Consider the following 26,854-nt stretch of genomic DNA (forward strand, 5'->3'; position numbering starts at 1 on the left):
ACCCACCCCTGTGCAATATCCTACGGCAGCAAAAATAAATACAGTGATATCTTGTCTTACAAACTTAATTGGTTCCGGGACGAGGTTCTTAAGGTGAAAGGTTTGTAAGACGAAACAATGTTTCCCATAGGAATCAATGGAAAAGCGATCAATGCGTGCAAGCCCAAAATTCACCCCTTTTGCCAGCCGAAGCGCCCGTTTTTGCACTGCTGGGATTCCCCTGAGGCTCCCCTCCATGGGAAACCCCACCTCTGGACTTCTGTGTTTTTGCGATGCTGCAGGGGAATCCCAGTAGGAGAATCCCAGTAGGAGAATCCCAGCATCGCAAAAATGAGCGCTTCGCTGGCAATGGAAGTCCGGAGTGGGGTATCCGTGGGAGCATCAGTGAAATTGCAGCATCGCAAAAACAGCAAAGTCCTCAAAACCCCACCTCTGGACCTCTGTGTTTTTGCGCTGCTGGGATTCCCCTGAGGTTCCCCTCCATGGGAAACCCCACCTCCGGACTTCCGTGTTTTTGTGATGCTGCAGGGGAATCCCAGCATCGCAAAAACGGGCGCTTCGCTGGCAACAGAAGTCCGGAGGTGGGGCATCCCAGCGGTGGTGGTGGGTTTGTAAGGTGAAAATAGTTTGTAAGAAGAGGCAAAAAAGTCTTAAACCCTGGGTTTGTATCTCGAAAAGTTTGTATGACGAGGGGTTTGTAAGACGAGGTATCAGTGTACTGACCTCTCCCCCAACCTGCCTCACAAACACCAGGGTGACTTCTAGAGCAGTGTTTCCCAACCTTGGCAACTTGAAGATATCTGGACTTCAATTCCCAGAATCCCCCAGCCAGCATTCGCTGGCTGGGGAATTCTGGGAGTTGAAGTCCAAATATCTTCAAGTTGCCAAGGTTGGGAAACACTGTTCTAGAGGAGCCCTGTCTAATGTTTCACGTTTCAATTAGATTGCAAACGTCTTGAGACGGTGTAAGACAGGTGGGTCTACTTCGGAATGGACCAGCCCTTACCACAGCGACAGGAAGGGCAGCATCCGGACCTCTGCTCACAGCGCATCTCTGTGGCAAACGGGCAACTGGTTGACTCCCTCAGTTGGCACGAGACATTCCTGGTCTGGATAAAGACCTCCTCATTCACACGGACACATTTTTTGATGACGCAGGGGTCAGTTGGAGAGGTCCACTCAGAACCAACCTAAGAATGTAAGACAAGAGACAGGTTAGGCAGTGTGAAGAAGACCATTCTTTCTAATTTGTTCAGGGAAGAGATGGCTATTATATTCCCCCATGAAGAAGAACATGACTTTCCTTGCTCCCAAAGAATAGAATAGAACAGAGTTGAGTAGAGTAGAGTAGAATAGAGTAAAGTAGAATACAGTAGAATACAGTAGAGTAAAGTAGAATAGAATAGAATAGAGTAGACTAAATTAGACTAGACTGGACTAGAGTAGAGTACACTAGAATAGGATAGGATAGGATAGGAGAGGATAGGGTAGGGTAGGGTAGAGTAGAGTAGAGTAGAGTTCACTAGAATAGGATAGGATGGGATGGGATGGGATGGGATAGGATAGAATAGAATAGAATAGAATAGAATAGAATTCTTTATTGGCCAAGTGTGATTGGACACACAAGGAATTTGTCTTTGGTGCATATGCTCTCAGTGTACATAAAAAGACAAGATACCTTTGTCAAGAATCATAAGGTATAGCACTTAATGATTGTCATAGGGTACAAACAAGCAATCAAGAAACAATCAATATAAATTGTAAGGATACAAGCAATAAGTTATAGTCATACAGTCATACATGGTAGGATGAGAAGACTAGTAGTAATAGCAATGCAACCTTAGCGAATACTTTGACCGTGTTGAGGGAATTATTTGTTTAGCAGAGTGATGGCATTCAGGGAAAAAAACCCTGCTCTTGTGTCTCCTTGTCTTGGTATGCAGTGCTCCATAACAACGTTTTGAAGGTAGGAGTTGAAACAATGGATGTCCAAGATGTGAGGGGTCAGTAAATATTTTCATGGCCCTCTTTTTGACTCATCTATTCTATTCTATTCTATTCCATTCCATTCCATTATTCTATTATTATTCTGTCCTGTTCTGCTCTGTTCTATTTCAATTCCAATTCTATTCCATTCCATTTCATTATTCTATTATTCTGTTCTGTTCTGCTCTGTTCTGTTTTATTCCAATTCCAATTCTGATCCAATTCCATTCCATTCCATTATTCTATTATTATTCTGTTCTGTTCTGTTCTGTTCTGTTCTATTCCTATTCCTATTCCAATTCTATTCCATTCCATTCCATTATTTTATTGTTCTGTTCTGTTCTGTTCTGCTCTGTTTTATTCCAATTCCAATTCTGTTCCAATTCCATTCCATTCCATTATTCTATTATTATTCTGTTCTGTTCTATTCTATTCCAATTCTATTCCATTAAATCCCATTATTCTATTATTCTGTTCTGTTCTGCTCTATTCTATTCCAATTCCAATTCTATTCCATTCCATTATTCTATTATTATTCTGTTCTGTTCTGCTCTGTTCTGTTTTATTCCAATTATGTTCCAATTCCATTCCATTTTTCTATTATTATTCTATTCTGTTTTGTTCTGTTCTATTCTGTTCTATTCCAATTCCAATTCCAATTCTATTCCATTCCATTCCATTCCATTTCATTATTCTATTATTCTGTTCTGTTCTGTTCTGTTTTATTCCAATTCCAATTCTGTTCCAATTCCATTCCATTCCATTTTTCTATTATTATTCTGTTCTGTTCTGTTCCATTCTATTCCAATTCTATTCCATTAAATTCCATTATTCTATTATTCTGTCCTGTTCTGCTCTGTTCTATTTCAATTCCAATTCTAATTCCATTCCATTCCATTATTCTATTACAGTGATCCCTCGAGTATCACGAGGGTTATGTTCCAAGACCCCTCGCGATACTCGATTTTTCGCAATATAGTGGTGCGGAAGTAAAAACACCATCTGCGCATGCGCGCCCTTTTTCCATGGCCGCGCATGCACAGGTGGTGTTTTTACTTCCGCACCTGGGAAGACCCAGGGAAGGTTCCTTCCGCCGCCCAGCAGCTGATCTGCTCGGCAGCGCCGTAGCAGCGAGGAGACGAAGATCGGGGTTTCCCTGCCGCTCACGCAAAGGGGAAACCCCGATCTTCGGCTCCTCGCTGCTGCCGCACCCGCCGCTTGTCCGCCGCTTGTCCGCCCGCTGCTTGTCCGCCGTTTGTCCGCCGCCTGCCTGCCCGCCGCTTGTCCGCCCGCCGCTTGTCCGCCGCTTGTCCGCCCGCCGCTTGTCCACTGCCTGCCTGCCCGTCTGCCCGCCGCTCGCTGCACGAGAGAGGGAAAGTGAGAAAAAGAGGGAGAGCAAGAGGGGGAGAGATAGAGAAAGAGAGAGAAGGAAAGAAAGAAAGAGATGAGAAAGGAAAGAAGAGAGTGAGAGAGAGGAAGAAAGAGAGAGAGAGAAGAGTGGAGTATTTTTTAATTAATATTTTCTGAAAAATCGCGATATAGTGTTTCGCGAAGATCGAGATCGCGAAACTCGAGGGATCACTGTATTCTGCTCTGTTCTATTCCAATTCCAATTCTGTTCCAATTCCATTCCATTATTCTATTATTATTCTGTTCAAGGGATTCTTCAACTGAAATGTTGTTGAAATGAAGTGGCCCTTGAAGCTCTGTGCAGCTTTTACAATTCACGGCTTCCTTCCAACCGGTCTTAAACAGAAGGGAAGACACAAGGATAGCAGGGATGCCCGTTCTCGCCACACCGCGATGCCTTACGTTATGCCAGGTGACGTCTTCGTCCCCTCGAGACCAAAGCGATGTATCTTCACACATGGTCCTGAGGCATTTTCCACAGCAGGCTCCTTCTCGGTTGACGTATTTATATCCCTGCAAAACAAGGAAGAAACGATAGCAACAAAAATCAAGCACTTGTAACTTTTTCTCATATAATATGTTACAGGTAGCCCTCAATGCACGACCACATTCGGGCGCAAAATTTATGTCGCTAAGTGAGAAATCGGTGGAGTGTTGCCCCATTTTATGACTTGCGGTTATATGTCAAGGACCACTCGGATGTAATTCATACCTCTGAAAATCGGTCTGTCTGTCTGTCTGTCTGTCTATCTATCATCTACCTACCTACCTCTCTGTCTGTCTGTCTGTCTGTCTGTCTATCTACCTACCTACCTACCTACCTACCTAGCTATATAGCTATCATCTATCTATCTGTCTATCTGTCTATCTATCGTCTATCTATCGTCTATCTATCTGTCTATCTGTCTATCTATCATCTATCTATCTATCTATCTATCTATCTATCTATCATCTGTCTATCTGTCTATCTGTCTATCTTTCCATCTGTCTATCTATCTATCTATCTACCTACCTACGTACCTACCTACCTATATAGCTATCATCTAGCTATCTAGCTATCTAGCTATCTAATTTGTCTTCTATGCTGCCCAATCCCGAAGGACTCAGGACGTCTTACAACAATATAAAATTACACATAGAATTACAAAACAATAATAAAGTAGTCAAGAAAATTAAAATCTTAATGAAAACTTGTAATAATGGCTCAGCAACACACGTTCATCTCATTCATTCAAAGTCACATTCATACAAGTGGTCAGTTAGTGTTAATTTAGGGTCCGTAAGCCTGCCGGCACAGCCAGGTCTTCGTGGCCTTACGAAAAACCAGCAGGGTGGGAGCTGTACGGACATCGGGTGGACGTTGATTCCAAAGAGCTGGGGCGGCAACAGAGAAGGCCCTCCCCTGCGGCCCCGCCAACCTGCATTGTTTAGCTAACAGGACCTGGAGGAGGCCAAATCTGTGTGCTTTACTTAATCTGTGGGAGGTACAGTGATACCTCCTCGTACAAACCCCTCATCAAACAAACTTTTCGAGATACAAACTCGGGGTTTAAGATTTTTTTGCCTCTTCTTACAAACTATTTTCACTTTACAAACCCACCGCCGCCGCTGGGATGCCCCGCCTCCGGACTTGCGTTGCCAGCGAAGCACCCGTTTTTTCGCTGCTGGGATTCCCCCGAGGTGGGATTTCCCAGTGAGGGGAGCCTCAGTGAAATGGCAGCATCGCAAAAACACAGAGGTCCGGACGTGGAGTTTCGAGGACTTCGGTGGTTTTGCGATGCTGCGATTTCACAGATGCTCCCTTCGCTGGGAAACCCCACCTCCGGACTTCCATTGCCAGCGAAGCGCTCATTTTTGCGGTGCTGGGATTCCTGCAGCATCGCAAAAACACAGAAGTCCAGAGGTGGGGTTTCCTATGGAGGGGAGCCTCAGGGGAATCCCAGCAGTGCAAAAACGGGCGCTTCGGCTGGCAAAAGGGGTGAATTTTGGGCTTGCATGCATTAATCGCTTTTCCATTGATTCCTATGGGAAACATGGTTTCGTCTTACAAACTTTTCACCTTAAGAACCTCGTCCCAGAACCAATTAAGTTTGTAAGACAAGGTATAACTGAATGTGGCAGGAGACGGCCCTGGAAATAATCTGGCCCTAAACTTCCTCCTTTTCTCATTGCACAGTTGGAGGGCAAACTTCCCCAGAGGCGAGCGTGACACCTCCAATCTTTGGAGCACAAAATATTTTCCCAGGCCATCTTAAAAAAAAAAATCTGTTAATGCTTATTCAAACGTTTGCTGCACTAACATCATCGCTCCCTCCGTTAACTGGGGTGGCTTTATTCTACTTCAGACTTCGCAGTTCTGTTTTACGGTTTTAAATTATTCCTGCAAGCCACCCAGAGAACAGCGGTATTTAGAGGAATATAAATATTATAAGCTATGGGGGGGAGAAATTGTTTTGGCGGGTCTTAATTGGAAGCACAAGGAAGTTCATCTATAGCCTTACATGAAAACTACGAAGGGCTTTTTTTAAAAAAAATAATAATAATCATAAATTTTATTTATGTCGCCCTCTTTGCAAAAAGAGGTTGGGTGCGGGGAGAGATGTAAATTGCAATGACCTGTTTGTGGCAGATATCAGAACTCTTGTGGCAAACCGATCCCCAGGAAAAAAATGCGAGTAATTAAATCTGGAGTGAGTCTAAATTCCTAAAACTTTTCTCAGAATCAGAAGATGACTGGCAGATTGAAGGCTAAAGCATATGAAGAACTATTGCGGGAACTGGTTACGTCTTGTTTGACGAAAAGAAAGACTAGGCATGACATGCACCAGTTGCGGCCCTATCTGGACCGGGACTCACTGCTCACAGTCACTCATGCCCTCATCACCTCGAGGTTCGACTACTGTAATGCTCTCTACATGGGGCTACCTTTGAAAAGTGTTCGGAAACTTCAGATCGTGCAGAATGCAGCTGCGAGAGCAATCATGAGCTTTCCCAAATATGCCCATGTCACACCAACACTCCGCAGTCTGCATTGGTTGCCGACCAATTGCCTGTTCACAATTCTAATATTAAAAACAATCTAAAAAACCCAATTTAAAAAAACCACTCATACATACAAGCATACCATGTATAAATTCTATAAGCCTAGGGGGAAGGGAAAATTTCAGTTCCCCCATGCCTGACGACAGAGGTGGGTTTTAAGGAGCTTGCGAAAGGCAAGGAGGGTGGGGGCAACTCTGATATCTGGGGGGAGCTGGTTCCAGAGGCTCGGGGCCGCCACAGAGAAGGCTCTTCTCCTGGGTCCCGCCAAATGACATTGTTTAGTTGACGGGACCCGGAGAAGGCCAACTCTGTGGGACCTAACCGGTCGCTGGGATTCGTGCGGCAGATTATACAGAATGTAACAAGCAATTCGACCCTTTTAGTTAATCAACCACTATCAACTCTTAAGTCAATATGTAATTTTGACACACACACCCCGATTAAGCAGTTTCAGTGTTTATTTGATTCTACTAAATATAATACTGTGTTTAATAAAAAGGTGTGGGGGTAAATGTGTCATTTCACAAGGCCGTCTCTGATCCTGTGCAGGAGGCTCATATTCAGAAAAGATTATTCCTTATTTCCTGTAGCAGAAACAAAAATGCCTGAGAAATGAATGCTTTAAACTAGTGGCAACCTAATCCTCTTATTTGATTACCACTTGTAGCATTTACCCAATCATCCAAAACAGGGGAAATGTTCTTGTTATTTTTTGGAAGGCTATCCCACTTTTTTCAGGCTCTTAAGTCCTTCCTGATGTTACGATAAATGCATCTTAATCGGGATGGGGGCCCACGTTCCTTGGGAAAGCAGTAGCAACAGCGACACCTATTGGCACGTGGATTTCATCACAGGCAAGGAAGGGTTCTCTCCATTAAGGTCAGGTCAATAGAGAGGAGAGAAATAGCAGAATAAAAGAATTGGAAGGGATCTTGGAGGTCTTCCAGCCCGGCCCTCCTGCAGGAGACCATGTACCAGGCGGGGGGATCTACTTACCGGCCGCTAGGAGTATGCTATTCTGGGATTGCCGTGGGCACGTGTGTCTGGTGGGTACGCACAAGTTTTGGCTTGTGCACATGCACAGCTTGTGCACATGCACAGCAAGTGACATCTCACACAAGGAAAGTTTGACTTTTCGCACGAGATTTCACTGATTTTCGCCAATTTCTTTGCTTCTGCACATGCATAAATATGGCAAAAATCGGCAAAATCTCACATGCAAAAATATCCTTGCGTGAAATTTTGCTTGCTGCGCATGTGCAGAAGCCAAATCCCACGGGTGCACATGTGTCATTGGCGCAATATTTGGTTTCTACACATGCAAGTCCTTAGGGAGGAGTGGCATACAAATCTAATAAATTATTATTGTTGTTGTTGTTGTTGTTGTTGTTGTTGTTACTATTACTATTACTATTACTATTACTATTACTATTATCATTGTGCGAGATTTTGCTTGCTGAGCATGTGCAGAAGCCAAATCTCATGTGTGTACATGTGTAATTGGTGCAGTATTTGGCTTCTGCACATGCGCAGCAAGGGAAATCTCATACAAGGATGCTCTTGCGCACGAGATTTCGCTGATTTTTGCTGATTTCTTTGTTTCTGTGCATGCGCAGAAGCAAAAAACGCTAAAAAACGGCAAAATCTCACATGCTAAAGTATCCTTCAGTGAGATTTTGCCTGCTGCGCATGTGCAGAAGCCAAATCTCGCACATGCACATGTGTCATTGGTGCAATATTTGGCTTCTGCGCATGCGCAGCAAGTGGAATCTCTCATGAGGATGCTCTTGCGTGTGAGATTTCACTTATTTTCAGTGATATAATAATAAATAATAAATAATAAATAATAAATAATAAATAATAAATAATAAATAATAAATAATAAATAATAAATAATAAATAATAAATAATAAATAATAAATAATAAATAATAAATAATAAATAATAAATAATAAATAATAAATAATAAATAATAAATAATAAATAATAAATAATAAATAATAAATAATAAATAATAAATAATAAATAATAAATAATAAATAATAAATAATAAATAATAAATAATAAATAATAAATAATAAATAATAAATAATAAATAATAAATAATAAATAATAAATAATAAATAATAAATAATAAATAATAAATAATAAATAATAAATAATAAATAATAAATAATAAATAATAAATAATAAATAATAAATAATAAATAATAAATAATAAATAATAAATAATAAATAATAAATAATAAATAATAAATAATAACAACAACAATAACAACAACAACAGACCTTGGAGGTCTTCTAGTCCAACCCCCTGTTTAGGCAAGAAACCCTACACAACTTCAGACAGATGGTTATCCATCATCTTCTTAAAAACTTCCAGTGTTGGGGCATTCATAACTTCTGGAGGTAGGCTGTCCCACTGATTAATGGTTCTTACTGTCAGGAATGGGACAGAGATTACGTGGAAAAATAGGGAGTGTAGAAGAAACATCATTCTTTCTTGTGTGTAAGTTTCATTGAGTTCAATAAATAATTGTTGAAGGAAAAAAATGTGGTGCATTACTTTCTGGGTAACCCTCGTAGCTTGGGCAGGGGTTGGATTAGAATTCTCTCCAACCCTATTATTCTACATTATGAATGATAAATTTATTGGAGGCAGGCACGATAGCTAAAATCACATTTATGCCAAAATAAGTTCATCAAACTTCAGATGAAAACGTGTACATCACAAGAGACTATCAGGCCTTCATCTGGTCAATATCTCTCCCTTCTCCAATATGGACATAACAGCGCTGAGCCATTTTTCACGCCACGTGCTCACAACTATTGGACATGGCACAGTTGCTTCCTGTTTCATGTTCGAAAGCTTTCGGCATCTTGAAATATGGACTTTAAAAATAGTATTTTCATAAGCCTTTTAAAAATCCCGTCTTCCTGAAATTTTTATGGATTCTAATCATAAGCCCTTTTTACGGTCATGTTGAACACATGGAGGAGAAGAAGAGACTTCGCTACTTCAAAAGAAAAACGTCAGCATGAAATACTATGGATTGTGCTCAGATTTTACGATCCGCTTCATCCCGGTTTGTGACTTCCCTACGTTGCACAGTATTGGCGGGTGGAATTGGATTAAAACGTGTATCTCTGAAATTCAGGAAAAGAACTACAGTCATACCTTGTCTTACAAACTTAATTGGTTCCGGGACGAGCTTTGTAAGATGAAAAGTTTGTAAGATGAAACAATGTTTCTCATAGGAATCAATGGAAAAGCGATTAATGCGTGCAAGCCCAAAATTCACCCCTTTTGCCAGCCAAAGCGCCCGTTTTTGTGCTGCTGGGATTCTCCTGAGGCTCCTCTCCATGGGAAACCCCACCTCCGGACTTCCATGTTTTTGTGATGCTGCAAGGGAATCCCAGTAGGGCAAAAATGGGCACTTTGCTGGCAACGGAAGTCTGGAGGTGGGGTTTCCCAGCGAGGGGAGCCTCAGCGAAATTGCAGCATTGCAAAGACACAGAAGTCCTTGAAACCCCACCTCCGGTCTTCCATGTTTTTGTGATGTTGCCATTTCGCTGAGGCTCCCCTCGCTGGGAAACCCCACCTCCGGACTTCCATTGCCAGTGAAGCGCCCGTTTTTGCACTTCTGGGATTCCCCTGCAGCATTGCAAAAACACAGAAGTCCAGAGGTGGGGTTTCCCATGGAGGGGAGCCTCAGGGGACTCCCAGCAGTGCAAAAACGGGCACTTCGCTGGCAACAGAAGTCCGGAGGCGGGGCATCCCAGTGGCGGCAGCTTGGGTTTGTAAGGTGAAAATAGTTTGGAAGAAGAGGCAAAAAAATCTTAAACCCCGGGTTTGTATCTCGAAAAGTTTGCATGATGAGGGGTTTGTAAGATGAGATATCACTGTATTTCTGTTGGGTTATACACTGCTCAAAAAAATAAAGGGAACACTTAAACAACAGGATATAAACTTCAAGTAAATCAAACTTTTGTGAAATCGAACTGTCCACTTAGGAAGCAACACTGATTGACAGTCAATTTCACATGCTGTTGTGCAAATGGAATAGTTGTGCAAATGAAATATTCAATGAGAATATTTCATTCATTCAGATCTAGGATGTGTTCTTTGAGTGTTCCCTTTATTTAATTTTTTAGCAGTACAGATATTTTATCTGTTGCGATATGAAAACCCTTGTTCTAACTTTCAGGTACGGCTTGCCAAGCTGTGAGTGACAATTTCATCCAACTATTTTCCGCATCGCAAATTTATTGCAGATTCTACACATCTTGTGCTTGTCTTTGTCCCACCTCTCCACCCACACATATCGCCCCAAAAAACTGCCAGAAGATTGAATTCTGTTGTATGTCCATTTTGATATTTGCATTGGGTAAATGACCTACCGTGTTTCCCCGAAAATAAGACACTGTCTTATATTAATTTTTGCTCCAAAAGTTGTGCTACGTCTTATTTTCGGGGGGTGCCTTATATTTCTCAAATAAGACAAATTCACAGGCAGAAAAACTGACACCCCCAAAGAAAGTGTACCGTACGGTACACTGATTACAGCACGGTACCTGTCAGTATGGCACCCACACACACAAACGATGGCACTTATATGGTACAACAGTATATTCCCGCTATTGCAGCTTCCGGCCACCAGAGGAGCTACAGTCTACGCACTGTAGTGGAGACTGTAATGGCGGTGAGACAGCAGCAGACTGTGTCTGCTGTACTGGACGGTACAAAGCGATGGAAGGGGCCAGCAGGGGACGCCACATTATTACGGTACCGCTATGAACAGCTTTGAATGGTACTGTATGTTTTTCCACCGTTTTTCTATGCCTTATTTTCGGGGGGTGTTTTATATTAGCAAATTCTGCAAAACCTCTGACATGCCTTACTTTCGGGGTACGTCTTATTTTCGGGGAAACAGGGTAGTTACATCATCATGTGTATAAACAACTTAGTTGCAAAACAGCCTTGAAGGATCCTGGAACCAGTTAGATTTCACAATGTAAGTGGGCCTAGGGCAGTGATGGCAAACCTATGGCATGGGTGCCACAGGTGGCACATGGAGCCATATCTGCTGGCAGGCGAGCCGTTGCCCTAGCTCAGCTCCAGTGTGCATGTAGGTGCCAGCCAGCTGAGTTTTGGCTCGCACAGAGTCTCCAGGAGGGTGTTTTTGGCTTCAGAGCATCTCCAGAGAGATGGGGAAGGGTTTTTTTTACCTTCCCTATTGTTGTGGTTAGCTCTGGCCCAGTTCCTGCCCCAAGGACTGTGGATGTGGGGGAGACATCCACATGCTGCAGGCCTGTTTTGCCCCCAGTGGAATCTGATGATGAAGGCTCCTCTGACCAAGAAGACATGAGTGACAGGGAGGAGGACAGTGTGGCAGACAGCTCAGAAGGAGATCAATTATCTAGCTCCTCCTTGGATTTGGAACAAGAGTTAATGATACAGCCACGCATGTGGAGAGCGATGCATAGGCAACAACAACTGAGAGATTATTATCAAAGAAAATGAGGCCACCTGTGGTTGGGTGGGGCTGTGGTCATTAGTGAGGCTGCTATAAATAGCAGACTGTGGGTTTGGCTGTTGTGGAGGATTATCTGATCGTTGTGTTTCGTGACTGCTTTACTGACTTTGACTTTTTGTGTGCTGATTTTCCCCCGCTTTGAAACTAAACCAGAGCAAAGTGTGTTTCACTTTGTGAAAGAAGAAGGACTGTGAATTGCCTCACTGCTGCAAGCTAAGTATCACAGAACTGATAAGGGACTTGTACAAATTACCAGTTTGGTTGGAGACAGTGCTCTTTGCTATACCAAAAGAGGGCTTGGTTTAAGTGAATTTTCATTATAAAGAACATTGTTTTGAATTTTCAAACGTGTGTGTGTCTGAAATTTGTACCTGTGAATTTTTGGGAGGATTCTACCAGAGAGCCCGACAGAACACCTATGCTGCACAGTATTAATGCCTACATGGCATCGGACCAGAATACCTTCGGAACCTTCTTCTGCCACACGAATCCCAGCGACTGATAAGGTCCCACAGAGTTGGCCTGCTCTGGGTCCCGTCGACTAAACAATCTCGTCTGGCGGGCCCCAGGGGAAGAGCCTTCTCTGTGGTGGCCCCGGCCTTCTGGAATCAACTCCCCCCTGGGGATTAGAACTGCCTCCACCCTCCTTGCCTTTCGTAAGCTACCGAAGACCCACCTATGTCGCCAGGCATGGGGTAACTGAGACACCCCTGGGCCCACATAATAATCGAAACAGAATACCCTACGAAAGCAGACTATCAATCCTAGGTCTAGAAAGCTTAGAAATACGATGCCTAAAACACGATCTAAGTATAGCCCACAAGATCATATGCTGCAACATTCTACCTGGCAATGACTACTTCAGCTTCAATCGCAACAACACAAGAGCACGCAACAGATTCAAACTTAATATTAACTGCTCCAAACTTGACTGTAAAAAATATGACTTCAGCAACCGAGTTGTTGAAGCATGGAACTCATTACCTGACTCAGTAGTGTCAACCCCTAACCCCCAACATTTTTCCCTTAGATCTCCACGATTGACCTCTCCAGGTTCCTTAGAGGTCAGTAAGGGGCGTGCATAAGTGCACCAGTGTGCCTTCCGTCCCCTGTCCAATTGTCTCTCCTTATCTCATTTATCTTTTCTTCCTTTCAAATATGTTCACCTATACTTTTATACCTTTTCTTCTATTCTTTTCTTTATTTATATTATCACATGTCTATTCTCTTCAATGTGTATTATGTACTGGACAAAATAAATAAAAAAATATAAATAATAATTTATGTATGGTATGATTGTGTTGTATGGTTTTAACGATGGGTTTTTAGATGTCTTTTATTATTGGATTTGTTATATTGCTGTAATTGTTGTCAGCCGAAAGTCAACGGATATATTATCGGACCAATTCCTATCAAAAATCAATTTCATTTTTGTATTATCAATCAATTCATTCAATCAATAAGTTGGTCCCGTTGCCATGACTTAACTTTATTAAAGTGCTTTTGGCCTGGAGGATTGCCACATATTTTGGGGAGAAATCCCTTACAGCTGGTACGGCAAGAGTTAGTACATTTCAACAACTCTCTGCCTAATTTAAATTTTTCATTTTGACCGAAGAAGTTACTTGGGCGAGTAATGAAACATCTCAGTTCAATAAGCTTTGGTCCAAATGAAATGATTTAACATTTTTAGACATCAATTCCACTCAAAAAGAGATTACATTTGGTCGGGGCAGTGTGTCCAAAACTGCCTCCAAAGCAAAAAAAGAGAAAAATAGTGCAAGTCAACATTTTTTTTAAAAAAAAAACTTTCTGGATCTCTCGCTCTCTCTTTGACAGACATAGAATTGTTAACTGGCAACTGGCCTTGCATACAACAGAAGCCAAACTAAAATTGGCTTTTTATTATTTTTAGTCAAGCTATTAATATCATATTTTATAACCTCAGAAATAGCGTTTTGTACAGCGGTATAAATAAGCAGGTCCAATTCTTTTTCTACAGTTTGATTCTGAATGGGGAATGGAACCATGGAAAAATATTTAAGCTAAGGAGAAGAAGATCGTTCACATAACCATTGCCGCATCCCTATGGTCATATGGTCAAAATTCAGGCAATGGCAAAGGATTCATAATTATGACAGATGCATTGCTTGGGGAGAGTCATGTGATCCCTCTTTTGCAACCTTCTGATGCGCCAAGTCAATGGAGAAGCAACCGTTTTACTAATTTAACAACTGCAGTGATCTGTCTAACAATGGTGGCAGGAAAGGCTGTAAAATGCTGTAAACTCTAATAATAATAATAATAATAATAATAATAATAATAATAATAACAACAACAACAACAACAGCAACAATAACAACAATAACAATATATTTTGGGATCATAAGCCCGAAAAAGTGGTCGAAAATGAGCAAGCAAAACTACTGTGGGACCTCCGACTTTAGACTGACCGAATTCTGAAGCATAACACACCAGACATTGTGATTGTGGAGAAAAAGAAAGTATGGATCATCGACATCGCAACCCCATGGGACAGCAGAATTGAGGAGAAGCAGCTAGAGAAATTAGTGAAATATGAAGATCTAAAAATCGAGCTGCAACGACTCTGGCAGAAGCCCGTGGAAGTGGTCCCAGTGGTACTTGGCACGCTGGGCGCAGTGCCAAAGGATCTCAGCGGACATTTGAAAACCATCAGAATTGACAAAATCTCCATCTGTCAATTGCAAAAGGCCGCTTTACTGGGATCGGCAAACATAATTCGCCGCTACATCACGCAGTCCTAGGTGCTTGGGAAGCGCCCGACTGGTGATGAAATAAGAAATCCAGCATAGTGATCTCATTTGCTGTGTTGTATTGATAATAATAATAATAATAATAATAATAATAATAATAATAATAACAACAACAACAACAACAACAACAACCACAACAACAACAGAGTTGGAAGGGGCCTTGGAGGTCTTCTAGTCCAACCCCCTGCTTAGGCAGGAAACCCTACACTACTTCAGACAGATGGTTATCCAACATCTGCTTTAAAACTTCCAGTGTTGGGGCATTCACAACTTCTGGAGGCAAGCTGTTCCACTGATCAATTGTTCTAACTGTCAGGAAATTTCTCCTTAGTTCTAAGTTGCTTCTCTCCTTGTTTAGTTTCTACCCTCAGGTGCTTTGGAGAATAGGTTGACTCCCTCTTCTTTGTGGCAACCGCTGAAATATTGGAACACTGCTATCGTGTCTCCCCTGGTCCTTCTTTTCATTAAACTAGCCATGCCCAGTTCTTGCAACCGTTCTTCACATGTTTTAGCCTCCAGTCCCCTAATCATTTTTGTTGCTCTTCTCTGCACTCTTTCTAGAGTCTCAACATCCTTTTTGCATAGTGGCGACCAAAACTAACTGCAGTATTCTAAGTGTGGCCTTACCAAGGCCTTATAAAGTGGTATTAACACTTCACGTGATCTTGATTCTATCCTTCTGTTAATGCAGCCTAGATCTGTGTTGGCTTTTTTGGCAGCTGCTGCACACGGCTGGCTCATATTTCAATGGTTGTCCACTAGGACTCCAAGGTCCCTCTCACAGTTACTACTGTTGTGCAAGGTACTGTACCACATATACTGTACCTGGGTGTTTTCTTTTTCTTGCCTAAATGAATGCAGTTTTCTCACTTATCAACATACATTTTGGGCAAGGACTGCCAGTAATATGGATTTACTAACCCTAAGATTTCCTGGTCTTCAAAAAACTAACCAGTTCTTTGAAGGCAGGCTATCTTTGTGTTTTCACCTCCCTGCTGTTACCCTGGAAGGATCCAATGATAAATATCCATATTTTATTCGAAAGAATACTTGGGAACTTGACATACCGCTGGGCAGGACGTAGTGCACCCTTTCTCGAGACATTCGGTAATGTGGAGTCCTGTAACTGCATCTTTCATGTTGGTGCACGAACATTCCTTACAGCCTTCCTCCCAGGTCATGCCGAGAGGGTAGACAATGTTGCGGTGGACACACACCTGTCAATAATGAGAAATAGTTTCATTTCATCTCCTTGACTTCCTGTGACATGCTGCAACCATCCATAGAAGAATGGAATGGAAGGGAATAGCGAATAGAGTAGAGTAGAGTAGAGTAGAGTAGAGTGTAGAGTAGAGAGTAGAGTACAGTATAGTAGTGTAGAGTAAAGTATAGAGTATAGAGTAGAGTATAGAGTAGAATATAGAGTATAGAGTAGAGTAGAGTAGAATAGAGTAGAGTAGAGTATAGAGTAGAGTATAGAGTAGAGTACAGTATAGAGTAGAGTTGAATAGAGTAAAGTAGAGTAGAGTAGTGTAAAATATAGAGTAGAGTATAGAGTAGAGTAGAGTAAAGTGTAGAGTAGAGTAGGGTAAGGTAGGGTAAGGTAGGGTAGACTAGACTAGACTAGACTAGAATAGAATAGGGAATGGAATGGAATAAAGTAGGAACAGGAATAGGAGTAGGAATAGGAATGGAACAGAATCGGAATCGAATTGCATTGAATGGAATAGAATAGAAAGGCTAATCTGTCTATGCCAGTCTGTGCGCAACACTATCTTTTTTTCTAATTGTCCACTATTTTTGGCTCTCTGAGCATGCGCAGAAGAAAAATTGTCTCTCTATGCATGCGTAGAAGCAAAATTGTGCTGGGGATGCGCATGCATGCATTCGAAACAGCGCACCTTGTAGGAAAAGGTAAGGAACCCGCCCCTGCTCAAAACCATCTCTTAGATGACACCCTCATGTGTTTCCAAGGTCTCAAAGCAACTGTTGTCAGGGGTGGGCTGCTGGGGTTCGCAGGGGTTCAGGAGAACCTCTAGCTAAGATGTTGCGCAGTTTGGAGAACTCCCAAATCCCACTCCTCACTGGCCCCACCCTTCCCTCCCCGGGGTCCCTAGGCAGCCCAGTTTGGATGCAGGTAGGTGCAGGGCATGCATAGGCCTACAGCCTATTGGAATTCAGGAAGGCCGGAAAATGGGCCATTTCTGGCCTCCAGAGGGCCTCTAGAGCCTGAGGAAGCTGTTTCTGCCCTCCCGGAGGCTTGAGGAAATGGATCCTACAGGAGGCTAGCTAGGTCTCGTCCACCATGGCCACACCCAATAATGGGCAGCCAAAATTTTTACTGCCACACTGTGGGTGTTGCTTATTTTGTGGGTGTGGCTTAATGTGGGCAGGAGTGGCTTGCTGGCCATGTGACCAGGTGGGAATGGCTTGAACGATCATCACTGTTGAAGTGAATTGTTAAGTCCTCGACTTAGAACCTTATCAGTGTCACTCACTGGGGTGACAATTTGCTTTGTGATTCCTGCACTCTCCTTCCTGGGTCGCCGCCCCCCATCTCAGGGTGGGTAGCTAGGCGAACGGGTGCTGCCAGAAGCATAAACTCTGCCAGTGCCGCTTCCACCAACAACTTCTGCTTGTACCTCAGGCAGGAGGTGACCGCGTGAGGCTGGAGGAGATCCAGGCAGGAGAGAGGGAAGCTCGTCCGAGGCCAGGAAGGAGGAAAGAGGAAAAAAGCGAGGAGCGCAGATGCAGCAGCAGCAGGAAAAAAAAGGAGAGCCGAGCCGAGACCAGTAATCCAGGAAGTGACAGCCGTCGATCAGCTCGAGCTGCGCATGCATCTTCATTTCCACCAGTGGAGCTGCGTTCCACCACGTCCTGCCTGCTGCCCACTCCTGCCCTCCACCCAGAAACTAACAACCTACTCGCTAACAAACAATTTGGTTTCAGAAAAAAATTATCCTCTAACCTGCAACTCCTACACTGCAAAAACTTGTGGACTACACATCTCGATCAGGGCAAATCAATAGATGCAATTTACCCCGTCCTGCCTGCTGCCCACCCCTGGCCACACCCACCCAGGAACCGGGCAGAGAATCCCTTACTAATTTTTTGAAGCCCACCTGTGCTTATTGACCAACATTCCTAGGGATTGTTCACAAAGAGGTGACTAAAATCAGAGGTTTTGTAGGAATTGACAGATGTGGACGATGGAAAGGAGTGAAGTTTACCTGGTCAGGAATGCATGTAGTAGATGTGCAGCCGCAATCATTGGTGACCGACGATGAGAGATAACCCGGCGGGCAGGTCACCGTTGAATTGTTGCAGCTACAAACACACCGAAATTTATCGCAGCACTGGGTTTTCTCCCAAATCGGTTTACGGTGCGGTGGGCAGAACGGGGTGGGCTTTGGTTCACATTCTTCCTTTTTGCAGACTGCCAATCAAATTGGAAAACCCAAATAGTTAGCAGGGGAGGGGGTTTCCCCTCTCCCGCTCGAGTTATAGGACATAGGGGAAAAAGGTGAAATAGAAAAGCTATAGCAGATGTCAAATAGGAGAAACATTAGGACAGGGATGGCGAACCTGTTCTTCTTTGGGTGCCGAAAAGCATGCATGAACACTATCATATATGTGCGAGTGTCCACACCCATAATTTAATGCCTAGAGAGGGTAAAAACAGCTTTTTCCCACCCTCCGGAGGGTCACTGGAGGCCAAAAATGGCCTGTATAAGAATAAGATTGTTTCTTTTCTATCTAATATTTCATTCGGAAAACTACAATGAATTTAAGTATACATACACATGTACTTTATGTATAGAAATAATAAGTTTTAAGTTACTAATACTAAAGATAACCTTAACATAAGGCGGTAAACAAATAATAAACATATAGATAAATTTTTAATTAACCAAAAAGAATGATGTTACACCGATAATCCATTATTAGCCGAACGACAAATGAAATTTAGACTTTTGTCTTTTGTTTCTTTAATTCCTTCTTACTATCCACAAAGCATGAAATAAGTATAATATGTATTTTTGTTTTTATTCCTTTTTTTTCTTGTTGTTTTGTTTTGTTTCACGTTGGTTGTTGTAATTGTTTCTGTTTTTTGACTATGGTTTCCTGATGGTATGTTATATGTTTTGTTTAATGGAAAAATTCAATAAAAATATTTTAAAAAAAGAAAAGAAATGCAGGGCACCCTGCATTTAAAAAAAATAAAATAAAAAATCCCTCCCTGTTTCCCAACTTCTGGTGGGCCCGGTAGGCTTGTGTTTCATTCTCCCCAGGCTCCAAAGTCTTCCCTGGAGCCAGGGGAGAGTAAATATTTAGACTTTTGTCTTTCAGCTGTGGCGAGGGGGGCGTTTGCCCAGGTTCGCCTGGTGCACCAGTTGCGGCCCTATTTGGACCGGGACTCACTGCTCACAGTCACTCATGCCCTCATCACCTCAAGGCTCGACTACTGTAATGCTCTCTACATGGGGCTACCTTTGAAAAGTGTTCGGAAACTTCAGATCGTGCAGAATGCAGCTGCGAGAGCTATCATGGGCTTCCCTAAATACGCCCATGTCACACCAACACTCCGCAGTCTGCATTGGTTGCCGATCAGTTTCCGGTCACAATTCAAAGTGTTGGTTATGACCTATAAAGCCCTTCATGGCACCGGACCAGATTATCTTCGGGACCGCCTCCTGCCGCACGAATCCCAGCGACCAGTTAGGTCCCACAGAGTGGGCCTTCTCTGGATCCCGTCAACTAAACAATGTCATTTGGTGGGACCCAGGGGAAGAGCCTTCTCTGTGGCGGCCCCGACCCTTTGGAACCAACTCCCCCCAGATATCAGAGTTGCCCCCACCCACCTTGCCTTTCGTAAGCTCCTTAAAACCCACCTCTGTCGCCAGGCATGGGGGAATTGAGACTTTCCCTCCCCCTAGGCTTATAAAATTTATGCATGGTATGTTAGTATGTATGACTGGTTTCTAAATTGGGGTTTTAAATTAACTTAAATATTAGATTTGTTTACATTGTATTATTATTGCTGTGAGCCGCCCCGAGTCTGCGGAGAGGGGCGGCATACAAATCTGATAAATAAATAAATAAATAAATAAATAAATAAATCATGTATGCGCGAGTGCCCACACCCATAATTTAATGCCTGAAGAGGGTGAAAACAGCTTCTCCCACCCCCCTGGAGGCCAGAAATGGCCTGTTTCCCAACTTCTGGTGGGACCGGTAGACTCATGTTTCATTCTCCCCAGGCTCCAAAGTCTCACATCCTCCTGGAGGCTTTCTGGAAGCCAAAACCGCCCTCCCAGAGCCTCTGTGCAAGCCAAAAATCAACTGGCCGGCACACACATGCACGTTGGAGCTGAGCTAGGGCAACGGCTCGCGTGCCAACAGATATGGCTATAGGTTCGCCATCACTGCATTAGGAAGTCAGCTCAGGATTTGGTGGTTGAAAGGAATATTACCGCAAGCATAATCGGGTCGGCATCCTCCAGGGTTTGTCTGGACCAGTTGGAGACCATCTTCGCAGTGAGGTATGGGGGGCAATTTACAGGAAATCAGATCGCAGACTAAACACAGGAAAAAAAATAAGGGAGATTATTACTTGCAACAAACCACAGAACAGGATCTATTCAGACTGTTGCCAGTTGATAAGAGATGGCTTATGAACATTGACTCTTGAGTTGCCTTTGGTGAGAGTGCTTAAAGGGTGGCATACTGGATGGATGGATGGATGGATGAATAGATGATAGATAGATAGATAGATAGATAGATAGATAGATAGATAGATAGAAAGATAGATAGAAAGAAAGATAGAAAGATAGAAAGATAGAAAGAAAGAAAGAAAGAAAGAAAGAAGGAAGGAAGGAAGGAAAGAAAGAAAGAAAGAAAGAAAGATATTGGATGGATGGATGGATGGATGGATTTTCCACAGAAATTGCAGCTTCAATTATGGTCATAAGTTGAGGATTATTTGTACTGCAACGTGCCAATGACTCAGGAACCTACCACATTCATAGGTTGGACAGCATTGATTGGGATTCCTCTGCAGTCTTGGAATCTCACAAGGACCACAGTCAATGGCTGAAAAAGAGAGGGGGGGAGGGAGGAAGGGAGGGAGAGGGGGCACAAAGAAATATAAGCAGGGGTCACCAATTTTTCAGGCCTAAGGGACCCCTGAATTAATAATTTTAAATCCCACGGACCATTAATGTGATTTTTTAAAAAGATAAATAGTATTTAGTGCAATATAAAAAATGCAAAAAAATTTCTGCAGACCACAAAAAATTTCTCACAGATCACCAGTGGTCCATGAACCACCGATTGGTGACCAGTGTTCTAAGAATTCTCCAGGGGCTATTTGGTTCTTCAAGAAGAACAATGCAATATATGTGTTTGGCAAATTCCCACTGAAGATCCAGAATGACAAGAGGTGGAAGGGGCTGTGGAGGTATTTGTAGCCCAAACCCCTTGCTCATGCAGTAGATCCTATGATATTTTGGACAAATGTTTGCACTGACTCGTTTTGAAAACCTCTAGTGATGGAGCATCCATAACTTCTAGAGGCAAGCAGTTCAACAGATTAATTGTTCTCGGTGTCAGGAAATTTCTCCTTAGTTCTAGGTGGGCTCTATCTTTGATAGGTTTCCACCCACTACTTCTTATCCTGCTCCCCAGCTTTTTGGTCAACCTCCGCTTCTCTGGGGCAGCCCCTCAAATACTGGAAGACTACTATCATGTCACATCTAGTCCTTCTCTTTGTAAGGCTAGCCCAGTGTTTCCCAACCTTGGCAACTTGGAGATATTTGGACTTCAACTCCCAGAATTCCCCAGCCAGCATGGGAAACACTGGGCTAGATGTATCCAGTTCCCACAACATTCACAATTGTATGCATGGTATGTTTGTATGTATGTTTGGTTTTTTTTATATTAAGGGGTTTTTAATTCGCTTTTAGTATTGGATTATTATTGTACATTGTTTATGATTGCTGTTAGCCGCCCCGAGTTTTCGGAGGGGGGCGGCATATAAATCCAATAAATAATAACAACAACAACAACAACAACAACAATAATAATAATAATAATAATAATACAGTGTTCCCTCGATTTCCGCGGGGGATGCGTTCTGAGACCGCCAGCGAAAGTTGAATTTCCACGAAGTAGAGATGCGGAAGTAAATACACCATTTTTGGTTATGGACAGTATCACAAGCCTTCCCTTAAGACTTTAAACCCCTAAATTACCATTTCCCATTCCCTTAACAACCATTTACTCACCATTATTACTCGGACTCACCATTGAATAAGACACTTAGTGATCCTGATATTTATAAACACAATTATTTATTAACAATAATTATTTTTTTTGTTATTTATTTGCAAAAGTTATTAGTTTGGCGATGACATATGACGTCATCGGGTGGGAAAAACCGTGGTATAGGAAAAAAATCCGCAAAGTATTTTTAAATTAATATTTTTTGAAAAACCGTGGTATAGGCTATTCGCGAAGTTCGAACCCGCGAAAATCGAGGGAACACTGTAATAATAATAATAATAATAATAATAATAATAATAATAATAATAATAATTCATTATATGCTTTAGCCTCCAGTCCCCTTATTGTCTTTGTTGCTCTTCCCTCCACTCTTTCTAGAACAGTGGTTCTCAACTTTTCTAATGCCACGACCCCTTAATGCAGTTCCCCATGTTGTGGTGACCCCCAACCATAAGTCTAGTGCCAATTCGCCCAATAGAGCTTTGAAGAGATAGTGGCCTATGGCAGTGTTTTTCAACCAGTGTGCCATGGTCAGGTGTGCTGAGAAGCTCAGCAAGGGAGAGAAAGAGAGAGAGAGAGAGAAAGAAAGAGAAAGAAAGAAAGAGAGAGAGAGAGAGAAAGCAAGAGAGAGAGAAAGAGAAAGAAAGCAAGAGAGAGAGAGAGAGAGAAAGAGAAAGAAAGAAAGAGAGAGAGAGAAAGAAAGCAAGAGAGAAAAAGAAAGCAAGAGAGAGAGAGAGAAAGAGAGGCAAGGAAGGAGGGAGAGATAGAAAGAGAGCAAAAAAGAGAAGAAGGAAGAGAGAAAGAAGGATGGAGAGAGAGGAAGGAAGGAAGAGAGAGAAAGAGGGAGAGAAATAGAGCGAAAGGGAGGAAGAGAGAGAGAGAGATTTTTTTTTGTCCAAACTAAAAAGGTTGAAAATCACTGGCGTATGGCATTTATCACGTTGAGTTATCCCACGTGGAACTGTCCCCGTGGCAAGGTGGCTTCCCCGTGACAGGTTGTCCCATTTCCATGCTTGAAGGTTTTTTTCCCCAAGGCCGTTTGAAAAAGACGGTTTGGGCTTACGTTGCGCCGTCGTACAAGGCTGTGCTGCGCAATTGACAGTCCTGTTCTCCAGGCACATACAGACTTTGCAGGGTTCGGTGGGAGGAATCCACGTTTCCAAGGGCTGTTGAAAGAAGAACAAATAATAATAAATGAACCTTTCTAATTGGTTTGGATGCAAACGAAAGCTACTGCCTTTGACACGGGGTGCAAATAAATTCCAGGGCCTTGCCCTTTGCCCCAAATTGCACGAGCACGCTTTCCTGGAAGAAAGAGAAACGTGTTGCTATCCATTAAGTAAAGCATACCAAAGACTGACTCAATAAGAAAAGTAAAGCCAGACTTTGGAAAATTTCAGGAGGTATTGTGTTTCGCATTATTCCTCGGTCATGCATTTTATAACAAAGGCACACCAGCCCATTTTACACTAAAAACGTTCCAGATTCCTCTGCGAGCATATCCTTTCCTAAGAATATAAGGCTGATGGTAAACAGACATGGAACTACACACTAACTCCTGGGAGAGGCTACTAAAAAGCAATAAATAACTCCGGAGAGCAATGGACACCAAAGGTGCTCCACAGATGGAAACAAACGAGAGGAAAATCTGAAAAGAGCCTAAGGCTACTCATGCTCACAAGCTAAAGTTTTTATTTATGAAGTACAGTGTTCCCTCGATTTTCGCGGGTTCGAACTTCGCGAAAAGTCTATACCACGGTTTTTCAAAAATATTAATTAAAAAATACTTTGCGGTTTCCCCCCCCTATACCACGTTTTTTTCTGCCCGATGATGTCATATATCACCACCAAACCTTCATCCACCTTTAATAAATATATTTTTAAATAAACTTTAATAAATAAACATGGTAAGTAATATAATGTAAATGGTTGCTAAGGGAATGGGAAATTGCAATTTAGGGGTTTAAAGTGTTAAGGGAAGGCTTGTGATACTGATCATAGCCAAAAATAGTGTATTTACTTCCGCATCTCTACTTCGCGGAAATTCAACTTTCGCGGGCGGTCTTGGAACGCATCCCCCGCGAAAAGCGAGGGAACACTGTAATGAGAACCCAGATTGTTGATTTCCAATTTTGAAAATTAGGTCCTCATGAGATAATATTGATTTCATTATATATATAGTCTGAAAACTATGGGGAACTTTGTATTTATTTGTTTATTTTGTCATGTACATATTGGTGGTATACAAAGATATAACAATATTTATATACATGTGTTGTGGTTGGCTCTGCCCCAGCTCCTGCCCCAACGACTGTGGATGTGGGGGAGACATCCACATGCTGCAGGCCTGTTTTGCCCCCGGTGAAATCTGCTGAGGAAGGCTCCTCTGACCAAGAAGACATGAGTGACCGGGAGGAGGAGAGTGTGGCAGACAGCTCAGAAGGAGATCAATTATCTAGCTCCTCCTTGGATTCAGAACAAGAGTTAATGATACAGCCACGCATGCGGAGAGCGATGCATAGGCAGCAACAACTGAGAAATTATTATCAAAGAAAATGAGGCCACCTGTGGTTGGGTGGGGCTGTGGTAAGTAGTGAGGCTGCTATAAATAGCAGCCTGTGGGTTTGGCCATTGTGGAGGATTATCTGATCCTTGTGTTTCGTGACTGCTTTACTGACTTTGACCTTTTGTGTGCTGATTTTTCCCCGCTTTGAAACTAAACCAGAGCAAAGTGTGTGTCACTTTGTGAAAGAAGAAGGACTGTGAATTGCCTCACAGCTGCAAGCTAAGTATCACAGAACTGATAAGGGACTTGTACAAATTCTCATAAACCATTTTCCACTTACAAATCCGAGCCTCCGAAACTGTAACCGGAAAACGCAGGGAGAAGCCTCTGTGGGGCCTCTCTAGGAACCTCCTGGGAGGAAGATGGGCTGGAAAAGGCAGGGAGAAGCCTCCGTGGGACCTCTCTAGGAATCTCCTGGGAGGAAACAGGGCCGGGAAAAGGCGGGGAGAAGCCTCCGTGGGGCCTCTCTAGCAATCTCCTGGGAGGAAACAGGGCCGGGGAGAAGCCTCTGTGGGGCCTCTCCTGAGGGGGAACAGGGCCAGAAAAGGCAGGGAGAAACCTCCGTGGGGCCTCTCTAGGAATTTCCTGGGAGGAAACAGGGCCGGAAAAGGTGGGGAGAAACCTCCGTGGGGCCTCTCTAGGAATCTCCGGGGAGGAAACAGGGCCTGGAAAAGGCGGGGAGAAGCCTCTGTGGGGCCTCTCTAGAAATCTCCTGGGAGGAAACAGGGCCGGAAAAGGCAGGGAGAAGCCTCCGTGGGGCCTCTCTAGGAATCTCTTGGGAGGAAACAGGGCTGGAAAAGGCAGGGAGAAGCCTCTGTGGGGCCTCTCTAGGAATCTCCTGAGAAGAAACAGGGCCGGAAAAGGCAGGGAGAAGCCTCCATGGGGCCTCTCTAGGAATCTTCTGGGAGGAAACGGCTGGAAAAGGAGAGGAGAAGTCTCTGTGGGGCCTCTCTAGGAATCTCCTGGGAGGAAACAGGGCCTCCACCCTCTCTGTGGTTTCCCCAATCACACACATTATTTGCTTTTATTTGGGGAAAATAGCTTCTTCTTACACACTTTTCTACTTAAGAACCTGGTCACGGAACAAATTAAGTTCGTAAGTAGAGGTACCAATGTACCTGTATCTGTTTAAGTTGATACGCTATGGATGGCAATGAAACATAGACTGAATCCTATTAAATCTGGAAATTCCTGTGTCTCTCTGAAAGCTTTTCATTTTCTCAGTAGATAGGAGATAGGCTACGATGGCCCTTTTATGACTGGTGGACTTCAACTCCCAGAATGCCTGAGCCAGCCACGCATGTCTAACTCAGGAATTCTGGGAGTTGAAGTCCACAAGTCATAAAAGGTCCATGGCTCCCCACCTCTGCAGCAGATGACGGGAATCCAGAGTGAAAGTCTCACCTGATGGCGACTTCCATCTTCGCTGATGCACTGGGTGCAGATGTCTTCATGAACACAGGCGCCGTTCAGGATGGCCTGTCCCGGTGGACAGAAACAGCCCTCGGTGGGATAGTCCATACAGATTTGCATGTTGGTCCCGTTCTCACAATGCTTGGTGCAACCATTCTGGCAAGGATGGTATAGCAAAGAAGCTGGGCATTTCATGGCTGCAGAGGTGAAACAAATAAATTAGGAGTATAACTTTGTTGCTTGTCTCCTACAATGTATATCGACTGGCTCTTAATATGATTTAAATGTTTATTTGCACCCTGTGACAATCATTAAGTGCTGTACCTCATGATTCTTGACAAATGTATCTTTCTTTTATGTACAGTGAGAGCATATGCACCAAAGGCAAATTCCTTGTGTGTCCAATTATGCTTGGCCAATAAAGAATTCTGTTCTGTTCTGTAATTCTATTCCATTCTGTAATTTTATTCTGTTCCATTCTGTAATTCTATTCTCGTGTTCTGTTCTGTTCTATTCTGTTCTATTCTGTAATTCTATTCTATTCTGTAAATCTATTCTATTCTATTCTATTCTGTAAATCTATTCTATTCTGTTCTATTCTATAATTCTATTCTATCTATTCTACTCTATTTTATTCTGTAATTCTATTCTATTCTGTTCTGTTCTATTCTATTCTGTAATTCTATTTTATTCTGTAATTCTATTCTATTCTGTTCTGTTCTATTCTATTCTGTAATTCTATTCTATTCTGTTCTATTCTGTAATTCTATTTTATTCTGTAATTCTATTCTATTTTATTCTGTAATTCTCTTCTCTTCTGT

The 26,854-nt window shown here is 42.8% G+C and overlaps 1 protein-coding gene across 1 annotated transcript in view; it reads right to left on the bottom strand.

Annotated features, from left to right (window-relative positions):
* The window catches only part of VWF (von Willebrand factor), a 175,648-nt gene that overhangs the window by 24,292 nt on the left and 124,502 nt on the right, over window positions 1-26,854 (bottom strand). Inside the window, exons 29-36 of the mRNA XM_070755224.1 lie at window positions 26,025-26,230; window positions 23,118-23,220; window positions 20,789-20,863; window positions 20,245-20,349; window positions 18,001-18,206; window positions 15,838-15,987; window positions 3,799-3,909; window positions 1,007-1,190 (exon numbers count right to left, since the gene is read on the bottom strand). Of these exons, the coding sequence (XP_070611325.1) occupies window positions 1,007-1,190; window positions 3,799-3,909; window positions 15,838-15,987; window positions 18,001-18,206; window positions 20,245-20,349; window positions 20,789-20,863; window positions 23,118-23,220; window positions 26,025-26,230 (1,140 nt within the window). The remainder of the gene's footprint in view (window positions 1-1,006; window positions 1,191-3,798; window positions 3,910-15,837; window positions 15,988-18,000; window positions 18,207-20,244; window positions 20,350-20,788; window positions 20,864-23,117; window positions 23,221-26,024; window positions 26,231-26,854) is intronic.

The sequence above is a fragment of the Erythrolamprus reginae genome, chromosome 6, assembly GCF_031021105.1.
Source record: "Erythrolamprus reginae isolate rEryReg1 chromosome 6, rEryReg1.hap1, whole genome shotgun sequence".
NCBI lineage: Eukaryota > Metazoa > Chordata > Lepidosauria > Squamata > Dipsadidae > Erythrolamprus > Erythrolamprus reginae.